This window comes from Neopelma chrysocephalum, unplaced genomic scaffold, assembly GCF_003984885.1.
Source record: "Neopelma chrysocephalum unplaced genomic scaffold, ASM398488v2 Primary Assembly neopelma1_66, whole genome shotgun sequence".
Classification (NCBI taxonomy): Eukaryota; Metazoa; Chordata; class Aves; order Passeriformes; family Pipridae; genus Neopelma; species Neopelma chrysocephalum.
Genome location: NW_020897725.1, coordinates 13,418,430 through 13,436,936, shown reverse-complemented (window position 1 = coordinate 13,436,936; position 18,507 = coordinate 13,418,430). Strand labels below are relative to the sequence as shown.

Below are 18,507 nucleotides of genomic sequence, written 5' to 3'. Positions count from 1 at the left end.
CAAAGCCAGGGAGTGCAGCCTTGGCTGAATACAAGATGGTACTGACACCTGCATCAAAGTGCTTCAAAGCCCTTTGAGTTCAGTGCCTTGCTGAATTCAGGGAATTAGAACCAAGAAATCCAGTGCTCTTCCTGTTACAAATGCATGTTGTGATTGACACATTGCATGAAATTACTATTAATTTGTTTAAATGGATAATCCTGTCTCTGTGTTGCATTGGATATTGCCTGTGCTTTTATTTTAGTGTTTGTTGTGTAACCTGTTTTGAAGCCCTTTTGAAAGAGATTCTTCTTTTCCCAACATTTTATTTCAGTGCTTCACTGTCCTTAGAGGAACAACAATTTTCTAATTTTTTTCTCATTTCAGTCTGAGCTTGTTTCTGAGCTCATGCAGGGTAGAAAGGAAAGCTTTCAGGTTATGTGCCTGTGTGGTCCTGGTATGTTTGCCCTCAGTAATGACACTGTCACTGCATTGTCCAGCATCCCTGTACCGCCACAGAACTGGCACCAAGCCAGCACTAAATGCTATCCTAGCAGCCATTTGTTCTGTTTTGTGTTGCCCTATTCAATTTTAACCTTTTTGTTTTCAGATTGTTCCTAATTTATCATCTTGAATTCTCATCCTGCGCCACAAACTTACAGGTTTTGCATTTTCACAGCTTCCAGACTCTTTTACCCTTGTGTTTTATTATGGTTCAGGTGTATTTTACCTTTGCTTTAACACTCCTCCGTGGAATTAAATACCTATATTCTGAAGTTATCAACTGCTGTAATTTTTATTGTTGGTCAGTTCATGGGTTAGTTAACCATATGCAACATTAACCTTTAAAGAATCTCTTGCTTGCAGTTTTGATTTCCAATAGTAAAAGTTGTACATATTACATGCCCTTTTTCTTTCTGAAACAAAATTTTCCTTAATTCCAATTTACCCTTCCTTGAAGCGTGAAGGGGAAGCAAGTGTGGAAGGAGTTCTTAATCAGTTGGTCCTGGAGCATCTACAGTTGGCTCCTCTCCAGTGGGGTGAGTAGTGTCAAAATCGATTGATGATCTTTTTAGAGGATGTACTGGCTTGTAATTTTTAGCAGCACGAGAATGATAATGTTTTCATTTACTGACAATTTATGATACAGAAGAATTTGATACGAATTTTACTTTCCTTTAGATATTTTACTTAGCTGAAGATAAACGTAGAATTGGTACCTATTTTATTTTAAGTGCCACTGTTCAGTGATAGGAAATATGAAACCTGACCGTGCACTTTTTCCTGTAATTTGCAGTCCTAGTTGTCATGTATGAGAAGAGGCTGATACTTAAATTTTGCATTTGCCTGGCAGTGTGCTTAAAACCTGTGTGGTTTTAAAACAATTTCTCTACATTTTTTTTTAGTGAAATGGTAATGTACTTCGTGTTATGTGTTTTATTATGATCTAGACTTTTGCATTACTAACTTTTTAGGTACAGAAAAAGTTGTTACTCTGGGTAGTGTGGAAGAACTATTTATCCTAATTTTGTATTTAGAATGATATTCCGACAATGAAAAATTGAATTAATTTAACTTGGAAGAATCATAATGATGTGACTACTCTCTGAGGTTCTCAGCAAGGCTTGTTAAGAGGCTTTGGAACGTGGAATGTTTCATCCCCAACAATTCTATGTCAGTTAAAAGTTTCAGAGAAAGTCCTCAGGTCATCAGAAATTGTTTTCAAAGCTTTTGCTTTTAAAGTAAATTTAACTCTATGCTCCGTATTTTAATACTTTGATCATCTAGAAAGGATCAATTTTAAGGAACAGTGATCCATCACTTTTGTCTGTGTTACTACTAAAACTAAAACGACCCCAAACACCAGTATTTGTGCGCACCTTGAAGTGCCTGTTTTTTTTTCAACCATGGGGACCATCCTCAACTCATATGTTAAAACCTGTGAGCACTTTGTTTATAGAGGAGAAGATTAAAAATTGTTTAAAGTTGTTTGCTGTAAGTATGTTGATCTTTAACCATAATCAGCTGTCTCTGAAATCACACTTATCTGGCCTCAGTTCTTCAGAGGATTCAAGGGTTTGGTAGCATTCGCTCATATCACCTACTGGATTTGGCCATGATTGCCCTGGTCGTCGTCAGTAAAGCAGTGGTTTGTGGCAGGTGTGTGTTGAGAGCTCAGAGAGGTCAGTTCTTAGGTCTGCAGAGTGGCATCAACCATGGACATGTTTGTACCCTGGGCTCTGGGTCTGAAAACTTTCCTTTGGCGCTTCCAAATGGGACATCACCTTAGGGATGAAAAACGTGTTTTTCTTCTTTCCCTATATGCTTGATTTTCTTCTTTTTGTTCTATGCCAAATTCCACTATTTTCTTAGTAAAAGAGGCTTTTTGAATCATAGGATTGTACCTGACACTCCTGCCTGAATGGTGACATTCTTTGATGAACTACCCAACAAACATGAACATAGCACTGCTTTCCAATAAAACCTGATTGCCTGTGGAGCTCGTTATTTCTTAGGCTGTTGATTAATTCTGTTAAAGAGTCCCAAGTACTTCAGTTTTCATCCAAAACTCTGTGATATTCTCTGCCTCATAACTGCAAAATCTTTTGAAGCACAGTCTCTTGATTGATGGCGTCGTACGTGTTGATTTTCTACATTAAATGAAGCAGGGAAAGGGACATCCTGTGGGTTATTGAATACTTGGTTTGCCACAACTTATATATCATGTTTCCTTATGGGCAGTTCAGTTTTGCAGAAGTTTACTTAACTTTTTTGTCTAATTTTCCTTGATCTTAAATTGCTATTGAACACTATCTGTTTTGTATAACATACAAAGTATGTAGAAGCTGTAGCTCACTGCGGTGATTATTGAAAAGGACATTTCGATTAAGTGCCTGATTTTACTTGAAAACAAAAGCAAAAATTGAAAATTAAAGGCAATGGAGAAATTTTAGCTTCTTTAAATTAAGCATAATTTTGAATATTCAGCAGTTCAACCTTTGCTAGTGTTGTAGCCCTACCTGTAGTCATCCTGGGGAAAGCTACTACTGTACCTCCAGACTCTGTGCCATGGCAATACAGGATGATTTTGGTTTTATTAATGTTTGGGATGGAGAAGGAATTAAAAGATTGTTATTATTAGTTTGGTAGGTGGGAGTAATAAGGAGCTGTTGAAATGTCTGGACAACCAAGGGTATATGTGTACACATGTATTTAGACAATGTGACATAACTGTCTTTTGGAGTTTAAATTCTGTTTTGGTGCCAGAATATGTTTCCTATTCAACTCTTACAGGTGTAGAAAAATATTATGAGTTTCAAATGATCTACACTGTAATGTGACTTTTGTTTTCCCTTTGTTTTTTTCCTGATATTTTGAAGTGATTGACCTTTAACTGCCATGTAAGAATCAACTCTTTTTGGGGTAGTGATCTGAGTACCACTAATGAGATCAGTGTATGCAAGTGATCTTATTCTTTGACTGTTAATATTTCTACTTCAAGAGAACTATTATATAAAAATATTATATAAATATATATAATTACATATAAATATATAAAATAATATATAAAAATATATAAAATTAGTAAGGGAACAGTCTACAGATTTTCTTTTGTCATCCTGCCTTGTCTAATATTTTGGACAGCTATCACTGATAAGATAATTTAAAAATACTGTAATACTGTAGTATCAACCAGATTTTTTTTTTAGTCATCATACTATTTGTAGTCACAACTTGGCTTTGCTTTGAGTTTTATTTTTATGTTAACAATAATTTGTATTTTAGTGTGAACTCTTTACTACTAGCCATCATTGAAGTATAGTCTTTGCACTTATTGCCTAAAAATTTGGCTTAGTTTTATGCAATAAAAATTTTTCCATGATTATTCAAGGATTTTGCTATATTGATGGTTACACTGAAGGGTTTACTTTGTTATAAGTGCTCACAGTGAAGCATGAATGAATATTTAACATGGTTTTGATTAAAAAAATGACTGGCTCTTATTCAAATTTGTAGAAACTGGACTTTAAAATTCCTTTTAAATTTGGCATATTTAATTCATATAATAGTTAATATTACATCTCTAAAACTACAAAAGCATATTGAAATAATTTTTCATGTAAATTTGACAATCCTGTCCTTTTTTCATTAAATGCAAGGCAAAGAGTAGAATTAAAAGTTGGTGACATTGAAATTTTGCTCTGAGGGTAAGAAGTTGCCTCTGAAAGTTGTCAGATAGAGGGGAAAAAAGTGACTTGTAGTGAGCAATTTTGTTGTGATTTCATATAATTAAATGACTAGGGAAGGGAAAAGTATTTAAGACATGAGGAATCAAAACCTAGGAAATATATCAAAGGCTAGAGTGAGAGTTCCTAATGTGTTGTTAAAATTGATTTTAAGATTTAAGACATCTCTGTAAAATGAAGTTGTCTGTTAGGCAGGTTAGTAAATCACATGTAATTGAAAAACATAATCCTGCTGAACACCACCAAGTTCAATGTTCTCTAAAATTTATGACGTATTTTCTCTTTACTGCTGGGCAACAAACCAAATGCAGGCGCAGATGTGGTTTTAAGGTGAATATATTAATATGATCAAATCAAGGAAACACAGCCTGCAAAGTTTAACGAGGAGAACCAAGACTCCTCAGAGGCGTGTGTCGTGCGAGCTCCGTGGCTTGATTTGAAAAGGATCAGATGGAGGTGTTTGTAGTTGCTGCCTGTGCAATGTTTTTTCAATCTTTATTTGATTTATGGCCCTAAGTTTTGCAAGGAAGCAGAATTCCGGGAGCAAACACTTATCAGTTTGATGGTGCTCTTCTGCTTTTCACAGCAAAATTATCACAGGTACAAAATCATGCACAAAACTTTAAACTTTATAGGCTGAGCTTGAAATAGACTGTTGATTGAACCTGGAACAGGCCAGACTTGGGATATTCCTACATTCAGATGAGAAGTTCCTCTGAAGTGAGAGGTTCCCAACACTTTGAATGCTGTAAGCAAATTTCACAAGAGAAACTTATTGTAAATTCCCCTCCATAAAGCAAAACAAACATTACTTCTTTCACTGCCTGCAACCACAAGGCATAGACATGTTTTCCTGATGATCCTCATATGAAGAGTGAAGATTTATTAGGGAAATTTGGTTTAGGAATTTAGAACTGCAGACACTGAAAAGTGCTGGAGGTTTTAATATATCAAGTAAATGCTTTTCTTTCTCTATAGAAACTGAGTAACTGAAAATCAATGATTATACATGAACTCTAGTATTACTAACAGTAATGTTCCAAGAAACTTGCATTTGTCAAGCTTCACCATGGAAGACGTCCAGAAACAGCTCTTTGCTTTCATTCATTCTTTTATTCCATTCACTCATTTCATTAATTCTTCCCTTCTTTCTTTGTAAAAAATATGAATTTCAAGACGGTTTATAATGTTTAAATAAATCAGGGATGCCTTTTCACAATGCAGTGTGTTTTATTTCCTAGTGTGTGATTACAGGGAGAACTAAAATCACTGCTGCTGAATTCTGCTCAGATCATAAATAAGAAAAGTGATGGTCAGTAGCCAAAGTCTTGATTATTTACTTATGGGTAGAGGATGCTACACATCTTATTGAGGGTTCACAGTAAAGGATGTGTCCACCTACATCATGTTGGCATATTGTACTTAGAGAGAACTAAAAAACTCAAAAGTGAAGGTGGGTTTAAATTGTCCCTCAAAGGCGGCTGGAATCAACAGGAGAGGCAGATGTAAAAGTATTTTGAAGTGTTTTATGAACATATGGTTCTTGACAGCTTGTTTGGAAGTTCGGTCCAGTTAAGTTTCACAAAACATCTTATGGAAGCATAACTTTAAAAATAAATTTTCTTAATAATTTATTGAGTGTTTTAGAGAGCACCAAATCAGAATAAATTTTCACAGGTTACTGATCTTAACAGTAATGACTGAACTACGTACCCATTTCGTTTTGCATTTTCCAACCTGACCTTAGACCACAATTTCTGTGATTAACCCTTACAGATTGCAGCAGCATCCTGAATACAGAGGAAAATAACTTAAAGCATCTTTCAGTGAGTAGGTGAGGAAATGATACACCTCCAAGCCTGTGTTTTGGATGCCAGCTTGACACCCAGATAGCTTGTTGTCCCCGTGGACTTAGTTAACATGAGCCAGATCTCTGCACACATGACCATTTCCTTTAGTCAGGGCAGTCCTACAGTATCGCTCTTCTCTCATTCCTGAAATTCCAAGGCTGTCTTGGATGTTTATTCGAAGACTAGTTTTAATGGGGAACTGTAAGGAAGTAGTTTTACTTTCTCTTTTAATAAATAGACCCTTCCTAGGCCCTACAGAGGACCATTTATATTATACAGATACAAGCTTGGAGATACAAAGAGATCAGCAGGGTATATAAAGGTCTGCCCTTGAGAAAAATGATGAGTTTTATTGTGTTCATTCATCAAGCTAAAATATTCTTTAATTATTTCTATTTTAGAATTACAGTAGTCTGGCCATTATCATAGTTAGAAAGATGATACCAAGAGTGTTAGCCAGAAAATCTCAAGAGTAAGCTGTCTACGAGGTAGAAAATCACAATATGATTCATAGGAAGACTAAAATTGAGAAACAGTCTGGTGGTAGATGGATTTTACAAGGTAAACGACCTTTCTCATCCATTTAGAAGAACCCTCAGGTTTTTCATTTTTATTTTTAAGATCCAAGAGAGGTGGGAACACTTTCATATCTTAACAGCTTGTGTGCAGGCTGTTTTGGAGGATATTTTGGCAATGTCAAACAAGCAACATGCTTCAGTTCCTGGGAAGTGTTGAGGGACTGGGGTAGTACATAGAAAAAATGGAGTAATTTGATGAAACTGGGGCATCTGGCACACGGATAATGGTCTTGCATGTCAAAATACACTATTTTGTGATATGTTTGGAGTCTGGTGTTGTTTCTAATTCCTACCGAAGCCTCAGTTACTCAAAACTGAAAAGAAAAAAAAAACTTGTAGAGAAAAGGTTTTAGACATAACAGGATCGGTAGCGATTTCAAAGAAAAGATGCTAAGAATAAAGAGAGCCCCCTAAAGTGACAATGAATTAACAAAACCTCTTATGTAAGGACAGATAGTCTCTCTCTCTCAAATTTGACAGCTAATTGAGAGAGGTTGGGTGGAGGGCCGGTGGTTACTTCATATCAGATTTCTGAAAGGACTGGCAGCTGAAGCTGCAGGTCCAGCACTTCTAAGGAAGCAGTGAGAAGAGGCAGGAGGGAAAAGGAGGTAATGAATGCTAGTGGAGAAGTCTGAGTATTGGTCTAGGACTCACCAGTGTGAATCATTACTGATTTTTGCTTTAAAAATAGATAGACAAAGGAAAGGAGATCAGAGGAGGAGGAGGAGGAATAAACTGCTAAAATATTCTGACGGCTAAAAGATTACCACCAGCATCTCTCTAAAAGGAGATGAGGCTACTACACAGAATTACAGAATGGTTTGGTTTGGAAGGGATCTTCAAAGATCATCTAGTCCAAACCCCTGCCTGGCCAGGGACATCTAGGACTCTAGATTATGTTGCTCAAAGCCCCATCCAGTCTGACCTGGAACAATTCCAATCACAAGATATTCACAGATTTTCTGGACAACCTGTTCAACTGTCTCGCCACCCTCATTGTAAAGAGTTTTTTTCCTTAAGTCCAATCTAAACCTACCATCTTTAGTTTGAAACCCTTGCTCCTCATTCTGTCACTGCAGGTCTTGGTCACAAAATATCCATCTGTATTTCTTATAATCCTGCAAGAATCTCCAAAACCAAAGTACCATAAATGAAATGGATGAAATGTAGTCCAGGAAAAAAGGTTATTTGTTCTGAGAGTGGTAACAAAGAAATCTGCTGCAAGTTCAGATCTGCTGTCTGAAGTGATTGGAAATTATTTAAGTGTCTCTGAGCTACCAGAGTAATTCAGCGATGGTTTGTGATGTTTGTCCAAGCCTCTACTGAAACCTCCCATGGGAAACTTCTTACAGAAGAGCTCAAATCAAACCAGAATAGGAAAATGTAAAGTTTTGGAGGTGATCAAGGAATGAAGACTTATTGCCAGGTTTATGCTGTAGAGATACTGCACTGAATAGAGCTCGATCGATTCTCCAAAGCTGAGTAAATCTGGCAGGTGAGTTCAGTGTTTGCTACTTAGGACATCTCCAGTTTTGCTTGCTTTGAGTTTCGATGTCTGTGAGCTGTTTTTCTTTAATTAGCAAAATCAAGAGTTGACTGATCTCCAGGATGCATCAGAGGACCGGGATCTCAAGGAGAGGAGAAAAACTGCTGAAGTGGGACTTTATTTTCAATATTTCATTTACAAAACCATTGTATTTTTAAGGGGAAAAAAAGAGCAGCTGTGAATAGTTTACTTCTTTACAGGAATATTGCTTATGACATTTCAGTGAAGCCATAACGGGTGATTGAGGAACACCATAATGATGATAAATTGTTACGCAGTTATCCAAGGTACTTAATTTTCTAGACATTGTTAGAAGTAAATTGAGTAATAGATTAATTGAACATCCAAATTAAAAACTGAAAAGCAACCGGAATAATTATGACAATGAGTTCAAAAAGAGCTGTGTAAAGATAATTGTAAAGAAGAAGATTGAAAAGACAAAAAACCTGTCTTGTAAAGTAGTTGGTGAAAAACTATCAGTGAACCTGCAAAGAAATAAATTTCTATTACTTTGATGGATATAGAAGATACCACTTGAATAAAAATTCAGAAAAAATATGCTTCAGCTTGTGGACAATTAAAAAAATGGAAAAGAGATCAGAAGACGTATGTATTAACAAGAGAGGCAAGAAAAATGCTTTGATCAGGCAAGATTTTAATTGCCCAGCAATTAAATGAATTGTACAGTTAAGTGTGTTGAGAATGAGAAATGGAAAATATGCTAATTGTGGTGGAGGAATATTTGGAACAACCTGTGTAGCACAGGCTTAAAGTGTGATTGGTTTGGGGCAGGAAACAAGAAGGGACTCCAGAATGCACATGCTGAGCTTGCCTTCTCTGGATTCTGACATTTGTCAGCTTTTGTTTTATTTCACATGAAAAAATAACATGTGCTTGGAACTGGAGGCCATGGTGGAACTTGGAACTGGAGGCCATGGATGCCGTAAATGAGGCAGTCGTTTCACTGGCTGTGTTGTACCAGGGATCAGACTCCTTTTTACTGATAAACTGTGTCATTTCACTGGACCATGATGTCTTCTCTGTAGAAGTGCACATGTTCTCTGCTATAGTTTAAAGTTTGTACTTGATTAAGATAAACTGAATGTTTCTGCTTTAGTTTTGTATTTTACTTAAAGCAAAATTTTCCAAGTATTTGCACATGTTCTTCTCACACCCCGTGTATTTTGACGCATTGGTTAAGGCCAGTGTGACCTACCATCAGTAGAAGTTCTCAGGCAAACAGATGTTTTGAAGGGAGGGAAGTAGGTTTCATTTTCACTGTTCGTTCTGAAGTAGTCCTTTATTTCATCAAGGAAGCAGAAGTGAATTAACAACTGCAAAGAACATAAATCCAGCTCAATAAGCCTTGTAATTCTGAAATTAATAGCTTCCAACTGTCAAAACCTCAACAGTACAAGCAGAGACCAGAACAGACAGATTTGTATGAAGAAACACACACTTTGACTGAAGTGCTCTCTTTCATGTTCTCTCATTTTTTCCTTTTTAGTCTCTCTCTCTCAAATTTGACAGCTAATTGTCTATTTTTTAGCATAAGAGATTTTTTCCCTCCATTTTGTGATTTTTCTTAGCCTGTCACATCTCCCCATTGTCCCTTCAGTAAAACAATATCAGAACTAGATTTTACTTTTGGGGTTTTTTTAAAATTTATTTTCTATCCCAGACCTTTGGATTAAGCAATCATAAAATTTAATTTCATTTGGTTGATTTGAATAATTAATTGATTTTGTTTTACAAAGGAAGCCAGTCAAACAAAACCTTTCTTGAGCTGTGAGTCTGTGTACTTATTCAGACTGTATACTCAATGGGGAGCTTAGCCTTTTTATTTAATGTCTGTTTCCTTACTAAGCAGAAATTCAGGCTCACTTCAGTAACATTTCTGATTACCTATGGATACATTAGAAAAAGTTTCAGAAGGAGAAAGGCTATTTCTTTTTTTCATCTTAGGATATAAAGGAGGAGCTGAGCAAATGTGTTCTGTAGGATGGCTTCGTACAAAAGGACTTTCATCAAGTGATACTCAAGTTGGTTTTTATTACTCATTACATTTTGTATGGTATCATATGAAGTTGTGACTCAATAATATCAAACACCTACAGAGCTGTTACAGAATTTCTATATCAAGACCAGACACATGAGATGAAATAAGGAAGAATCTTAATTAAAAATGGTAGTAGGATATAGAAAGGGTAAAATGTCTCGGCAGTATCTGGAATTACACAGAGAAATAATTGGTTGCCTCGTGTGAAACTTCGGGAAAGAAAAAAAGGCAGTAACAGCAATCCTCAATAATTAAAAGCAGTGTTCAAGGATAATTACATTTCTGTACTTTGATAAAGAGTCAACTGCCAGTTTTCTGAGTGAAAGATGGGGTTAGGTTGTTCAAGTTAAAGGAAAAACCCAGGTATTAGAAGCGTTGGAGACCATAAATCAGAAACTTCAGAGCAGCAGCGGGTGCCACAAGCCTGAAATGGTTCTGGTTGGAAGCCTTCCAACAGTGCTCCCAGCCGTGGGAGCATTTAGCAAATTTGTTTTAGCAGGACATGAAGTCTCAGAGTTGGTTTGATGCTGCACACAAACTCCAGACTGCAGCTGGAGCACTGCTGAGCAGGGAGATCAGCAGCTCAGATCTGTCAGGGCTTCTTGGCTTGGGCTTTACCCTACTCAGAACTCGGACTGGTAGACAGTAAAACATGGCTTTGCACGTTAGATCACTTGAATTCAGAACCCTCGTTTGAGATGAGGCATATTTATCACTGCTTCACTGCGCCCCGAAATTCAGGCCCATGTATAAACCCCTCAAAACAGGAGATGATCCCACGAGGATGAGTGTCCACACTGTCCTGCCTAGTGAGCTTCTTCATGGTGTTTAACTCCCCTAAACTGCATCACCTCTTGCTTTGCTGTCACAGATTTTCCCATGTATGCTTCACTTACAGAAAGAAAACATCCAGGTTTCTCGCACTAATCAAATAGCCAAATAGTGGTTGTGAAAGAAAGAAAAAGAAAAATTAAGTGAGAAACATAATCTAAGTTTTGAAATGGGGATGAAAATAAGATCAATGAACAGTTATCAGTTGTAGTGAACATCCTGAGCTTTGCCTGTTAAAGAGTCAAAATGACCTCTTCTGCTTTCCTAGTGACTATAATTTTGTATAACTTACTGGGTTGACCAGTGGGTTTCTGAACATCTGTTCCTATTGAAGGTATTAGTAAGCAATGCACTCACCATTCACTAATTATGAACCATTTTGGCTGTATTTGGAGGAAATTATTTGTTGTTCATGGGTGCTTGGTGGCTAGTGCTTTGTATTGTCTGAATATTGCTTTAAATTAATCTCATCACATGAAATGTACATCTTTATGTTATTTAATTCAGAAGTTGACTGCAGAAGGTGTCTCAATATGATTTTGTTTGGAGAGCCTTTTGTAAACTTATTGAGCTCCGTCTGAGATCCTTGCTGCGAATAGGAATTTCAAGATTAAATTTATTTGTGACTCATTTCCAGCCCTTTTGTTCTCATGTCAATATTGTTCTTTAGTTTAAATAGCTTTTCTCAGTCTCTGATGTTTGCCTTTTATCACTCTTGCTCTTTCTTTTGTGCATCTCCAGACAGCAGTCAGGACTAACTCTCCCAGTCTCTTTGATAGCACAGGGGTTTTTTTATTTCCCACCCCACAATTATCTCAGTAGCCTTTGTCTGTGTCTGGTGTAAAGTGTGTTTTTGTTTTCTTAGATCTTGTTGACAAGCTTAGATCTTCAGTAGTATTGTTCCTGACATGGATCCTTAATGATCTCTACCTTAAAGTGAGTCTGTGCTTTCATTTCCAGGACTCTCTGTTGTCCTTTATTAACCACCAAAGTTATAGTGGATATTTAGTATTTCACAGAACATGATGTAAGCTATTGAAACCAACATTGCCTTCTCACAAACACGAGTTTGAAACAGGCAATGATGGAGTAAATCCAGCTTGTTAAACCTTCTGGCTCATATCAAAGTTTATGTATTAAGACCAATGTGAGTAACACAGTGTTCAGCAAGTTGCTGCTGTCTCTCTAATGTATCTCTCATAGGATCTTAAATGTCTAAGGTGGATAATAATGTAGTCATTTTAGGTAAATGCAAAACAATTAAACCACTAAAACTTTTAGAAGTTAATTTTGATTAAATTGCACGTTTCAGGTTCTCAGCACCATGACCAATAGTGTAATAAAGCAGTGTGAGGCCTTTATTGGCTGGAAATGCAGCAGTTGTTTGGAACCCCAGACATACAGATGAATTTCAAGTTTAGGTTAGTTTTTATTACACAATAATCACATTTTTGGGAAGGTTGTAGCGCAGTTCATGCAGTCCTTTGGGATCAGTAGTACTCAGAAATCCCTGCACAACCAGTACATACTCCACAAAGGTAAAAAACATGCTGGAATGACACAAATCAAGGAATGAAAATGCAGCAGTACAGGATTGTTGGCTTGTGAGGAATTGTTTTGGCTTTCGGCTGTCACAGTGCATGGTTTTGTACAGGGGGTCTGTTGAGAAAGCTGTGCATGATTCAGACAAGTAAAAACGAGCAGAGGGGACAGGACTGTGACATGCAGTGACACATGTCTGATAGGGGAGGCAGCTTGTCACAGAGGTTGGTGATGATAATCTTGAAGCTGTTCTTCAGAAAGCATGGTGGCAGACAATGAAATTCTTCTGTTATTTTGAGAGAGTAAAAAAAACCCAGCAACTTGATCATCAGGCAGAATTAACCTGCACAGGTTCCCTCCTGTTCTTGTAATAAAATGTTTCTTAGGCAATGTATTGGGCGAGATTGTGAACAACTCTTGATATCATCATTCTGAATCCTTCTTGTTCTCCTTTAAAGTGTCTTTTGCATTCCGTTGGTGCTGGAAACTTGGTAACAATCCAGTTGTTTTACCTAATTTATGTAAAATACCACAGGATGTCATTCATCTGGAGCTTCAGACTGTGGAGCTGTTTGTTTGCCACAGAGTGCCATAACAATCAGCAAACCTTTAGTCAAATTAAGTTGGATGGTTCGATGATATGAACTCAGCAGAAAATTGTTACATGTCTAAATGTGAAGATTTAAAGGGACCAAAAAATTGCAGAAAAGCAGAGATGTTATTTAGCCCAGGAACTACATTTTATTCACATTTTGTTGTCTGTAATTACTAAAATGTTGCTCCCTTGGACTTTGGAAGCAGGTTGTCTGTGCCTTCAGTTATCTCATATTATGGTTTACTTTTCTAATTATAAACTCTATCTCTCTTCTGTATGAGTACTGGGCATTTCTGAGTTACACAGATTCCAAATGTGACCCTTGAATGTTCAGTTATTTTCTTCATTCATGGAAGATCATGCTAAGAACATGCATATTCCTGTATGCCAGTATCTTTTGGATACCATTGGGTAATACCATACACAAACTTGCAGTAACGAAGTCTTTGAACTACCTTTGGGAAGGAGCTTTAAACTGAAATACTGTGATGATGACTCCTGTGCCTTTTCTGACATGCTAAAATCTAGGGAGGAGGCTGTAGGAACGGGTTTTCTGAGATAACACTGACAAAACAGGAGATGGAAGTGCAGGTTCAGATATTTCCAGTGCTAAAGTAGAATTGCCCGAGCATTTCACTAGAAATTAAGTTTGAGTACACGGTATCTGGCAATTAATAGCACAGTATCTTTATAAGCAGTGATTTGTGATTAGTCTTTAACTATCATTACTTCATATTCTGATGGCAAACTGAATTTAATAAAGTTTGCAAACACTGGAAAAAACACAAGTAAATATTTTACTCAGTAAAATATGACTCGTATGTAATAATGTCTGGGAGAAAAGTCACTGGAGATTCTTTCTGTTTTGAAACAGAGATTAAAGTGAATCCAAGTTATCTTGCTATTCATTAAGTAGCTCGCTCCTGCTCCATCATAAATAATAAATGATATGATGGGAAGACTCATCATTGTTAGTGAAATTTGAATATCAGCAAGGAAGTTAGTAGATACAAATGAAAAATGACCCATAGTCAGCATAAAATGTCTTTAAAACTTTTGAAACCTGTATGGTGAAAATCAGGGTTGGATACCTTCTGGTTCCTAAAAAAGTGGAAGTTACTGAGCTCCATGTGGAGAGCTGTTTCCTGATTTTTCCAGCTGACTCCATAAAACCCCAGCTGAGATCCCTACCCCATTTTTGGTGTTGAACATCTTAGAACTTATGTGGGCAATTCTGGGAAGATACAAGGATGGTGCTGTCAGTAGAAATACATCTTTCTTTCTCCTCTCTCCCTATCCTCTCCTTTTTAATATTGTCTGGAGGTCTCTTACTGAAGCCAAATGATGTTTGTGATTTGGAAGATGTGTGGATTAAAATATTGTAGGCTCTGCTGGATGCCTGAAAGCACCAACGACACCAGGAAATTTATACTTTACTCTGCTAATTGTTGGAAAATACGAGCCCTTGATTGGTATGCAATTAGAAGTGTAACATTCTGTTAAACATATCACACAGCATATGGCATGTTAGTAGCAAATCCTCTAATTTAAAATGAAAAAACAGTATTCAGTTCTCCTATTATGAATTTTAGAAGGCAATCAAAATTTGCCATTTGTCTAAATGTCGGGGGGGAGCCATCCTTCATTATTTTGGTAATCTAAATTTGGTTTATGTTTGATAAAATTTCTGTTCTCTAACAATGAACAAATATAAAAGAGGAAAACCTAAAATACAGGTAAATGTGCCATTAGTCCAACTAATCAAAACTATGTCTTTTATTTAAAAAAAAAAAAAGAATAACATTACCACATCTGATTTGATTCTAACAAGTTAATAGTGCTGAAGGAAAAACATATTTGCAGAACCTCAGGGAAAAAAAATCATAGTCCCATGAGTGGAATTCATTGATGGGCAATGGGATTGTGCACTGGTTTGTCAATTAAAAATACAGAGTGGCTCCATAGACAGATGTTCCTTTCTTTAACAACCTCAATGCTTTGAAGGCTTGACACACCCTTTCGATGCATATTCTCTGATCACTTTCTGTTTGGTGGTGTTTTGGGATAACATGTTCACATATCTATGAAGGTGCTGCAAGAAGTTCCCTCCTGTTGGAAGCTGAAGTCTTGCATGTGTGGGCCCAGGGCTGAGTGGTACTTAGAGTATGTGCTATCAGCCCATTTCTGAGGCTGATTGTTACTTGGCACGGTTGGTTCATGGAAAGGTGGCCTGGTAGTCCAGGCTAAGGTAGGAGCTTGTAAGCTGCTTCTGAGGATGGAAAAGTTTGGATGTGCTGGGTTACTGCGTGTCTTCCAATCCAATTAGTCTTGGAGGGGATTGCGTTTCATTGATTGACTGCACACACACCACTGATTGTATCAGAGAGGTTTAAAAATCTCTGAGTGCCTGACACACAGTTTTGTTAATAGAGTATTTGACAAGCTTGTATTTTCTAATATTTGTAGATGGTCAATTTATCTCACATTTGGCAAGTAGTGTTTATCTTTTCCCTTGAAGTTTCTGACTTCCTAGTCAGTCTTTCACTGGTGCCATGTTAAGATAACTCATCACTTTAAAAATGTGCCTTATTTCTACTTTAATTACATCTTGTCTCCGATCCTTTTCCCATGGCATGGTGTTTGTGAGACATCAGTCCAATGGTGTATTTGCCAGTGTTTCTCAAAGTAACTTCCTAAGGCTGGGTTTATTGTTTATCCTGAAGTGTTAAGTGGGATTCCTATTCTGCTGATCTTGTTGTCCCCAACTTTGTCCCCCTCCTACGTCAGTCCCCAAATGTGGCTCATTTGCAGCACAGCCGAGCGTTGCAGAGCCACAGCCCAGCCCTGGCAGGATTTGTGGCCCCATCTTAAACCAGGCAGGGGAGGAAATTTTTCTGCTCCAGCAGAAAACTGATCATTTGTTATGCTCAAGTACTGACATCAGTTTTGTTGTGACTTTGTTCTTCATTTTGACATTGCATTATACAGTCAATTTGGCATTGAACTGGAGAAAATGAGAGTACTAGGAAGCCGATTCCTCAAACTATTAATTTTATATCAAAGACAGCTCTCCAGAATGTTGCATGGAAGGGAGGAGGGAGTCCTTTTTCATTCTACTTTACTCACCAAATTACACAGTTACTTTAGAAACCTTAAATCTAGTAAATTTAAAATCAGCTTGTGCTACAAAGCCCGAGGTTTGGTATTGGTTGTTCCTGTTGTGTGTTGTAGTCACTAATCCTTTTAATGAAGAGCTTTTAGCATTGAAGAGATTCTATTTATAGTAAAGCCATTAGAGCATAAAGCTCCTCATTGCTATTCTGCGGCATGGAGCTGTAATATTTGTCAGTGGAGGAAAGATATTTTTAGCTGCAGCATTGAAAACCGAGGCTGAAAGGTCAAGAATCCTCGCGGGGATATGTTCTGCTACATCAGTGCTATCACACAGCTGCTGTTTACTCTCTTATCGCTCTTCAGTAATAAGAAGATTTTTTTTATTGTGACACTAAAGGTATAAAGCATCAAAAGGATTTTGCGCATGAAATGAATACTAGGGGAAAGGATGATGTGTCCAATCACGTTAAATGTTCTGCTTCTCTTTAAGTGAATGATTTTATTTTCCCAAAGACTGTCTCAATAGCTATTCTTCAAAAGATTCATTCTAGGAAAGTTTTTTTTCATTTTTTTTTTTTTATTTATTATCAAAGGGGATGAGACCTAGTGTGAGCACAAGACAATGTGCTGGTGTAGTGAAGAATTTCAAGCACACGCTATTTCTGCCCGACATCTACACCATTCACTTCCTTAGCAGAGTGTGCTGCATGAACGGGAAACATGATACCAGTGTGTAGTTTGCCAAAGGAAAAAGAGCCTGGAGATTTCTCCTGGTAATTTGAGGAACAGAGTTGTGGGTGGTGGTGATTATATCTGGGACAGGACAGCTTGTAGCACCCTGGATAGGTACTCAGCGAGCACAAAAAGATCATGTGGTCCTATTGAAACAGGATATGATAGACGGCATGTGAAAGGGAGAGGGGAGAAAGGGGGGGGGGGAGGGATAATTATAGGAATACAAGGCTGCATATATTAGCTGAGTGTACAATGTGAAGGCTTCAGAGGGTTTTCTAATATCTTTATATAAAAATCAGGGGGGAAAAGAGATTAATTGCCACATTGAGAAAATTAGGACTGTATGATCAAAGGGAAGGCAGAGAAGAAATGGCCTGTTGACAGATGGCTTATAAAAATGAAAAGATTTTTCAGAGGATATGAGTTTGGAGTTTTGTGCTGCTTGGGGAGACACAGTCACAGTCATCATATTTTAATAATAATAAGCTGCTAGGTAACCCTTTTTATTCACCAAACATTTTGTAGCATAAGAAAAGTATGAGTAAAATAATACACTGATAGGTACGGTTTCTTCTCAAGGTATGATGAAATTAATTGTACTTCTCTAAGAATTTATTCAAGGACTTTGCTGCTGGGGGTTATTCTTATCTTCTAACACATGGAGTCCGTTATCCCTTACCTTTTAAAACAGTTTCTTTCATTTCAGGAAATTATTTTAATTCTACTCTTTCTGCATACCCAAACCAGTTTTTAACACCATCTTTTCCAAGCTTTCTGTATAGGCAGTATTTGTTTTAATCCATGTGGTTGTAACTGTTGAGTTGTTCCCTCTGCAGGAATGGTGCCAGGCAGCAGCACAGAGTGAGCACACATTAATAGGCAGCTCCTGTCCTCAGTACGTAAATAAACCAAAAGTCGAAGGACTGTCAAAAAAGAATTGAAGAAACTGAAGGGATCTCAAATCTACAGTTATTTTCTCTTATAATTGAATGAGATTTAGGTAAATGGGCATTGGCTGAAGGGAGTGACAGAGAAAGGGAGGGTATGGCTTTGTGAAAAGACAAGACAGTAATGGCTTGTTCCTTTCAGATTTGCCAGGTGTTGCTTAGTCCCATTGTCTCTCATCTCTCACTCTTATGTGAAGGAAACTCAGTGCAAGTATGTGAGATATGCACAGGGTATGTGGGATGGAGGAGTTTATTCTGAGCTCTTGATTTCATGATGTGTATATAGACAAACTTTCTTAACGAAAGAGAAATTTTGTAAACATCACTGATGGATTTAATATATTGGGAGAACTGGTAACTCCTGGGATTTTGATGGTAGCACAAAGATGTCTTTCAAAAGAAAGAATCCAGGATGTTTTTTGTTTCTTTCTGTAACCACTGGACTACAAAAGGAATCAGCAGAGAATGTGATAAAAAATAACAT

At 37.2% G+C, this 18,507-nt stretch overlaps 1 protein-coding gene across 9 annotated transcripts in view; it reads left to right on the top strand.

The window, feature by feature from the left end:
- The window catches only part of TRAPPC9 (trafficking protein particle complex 9), a 459,142-nt gene that overhangs the window by 210,835 nt on the left and 229,800 nt on the right, over positions 1 to 18,507 (top strand). For all 9 annotated transcript variants that reach the window (XM_027684410.1, XM_027684408.1, XM_027684411.1 and 6 more), the window contains one exon: positions 929 to 1,019. In XM_027684410.1, the coding sequence (XP_027540211.1) occupies positions 929 to 1,019 (91 nt within the window). The remainder of the gene's footprint in view (positions 1 to 928; positions 1,020 to 18,507) is intronic.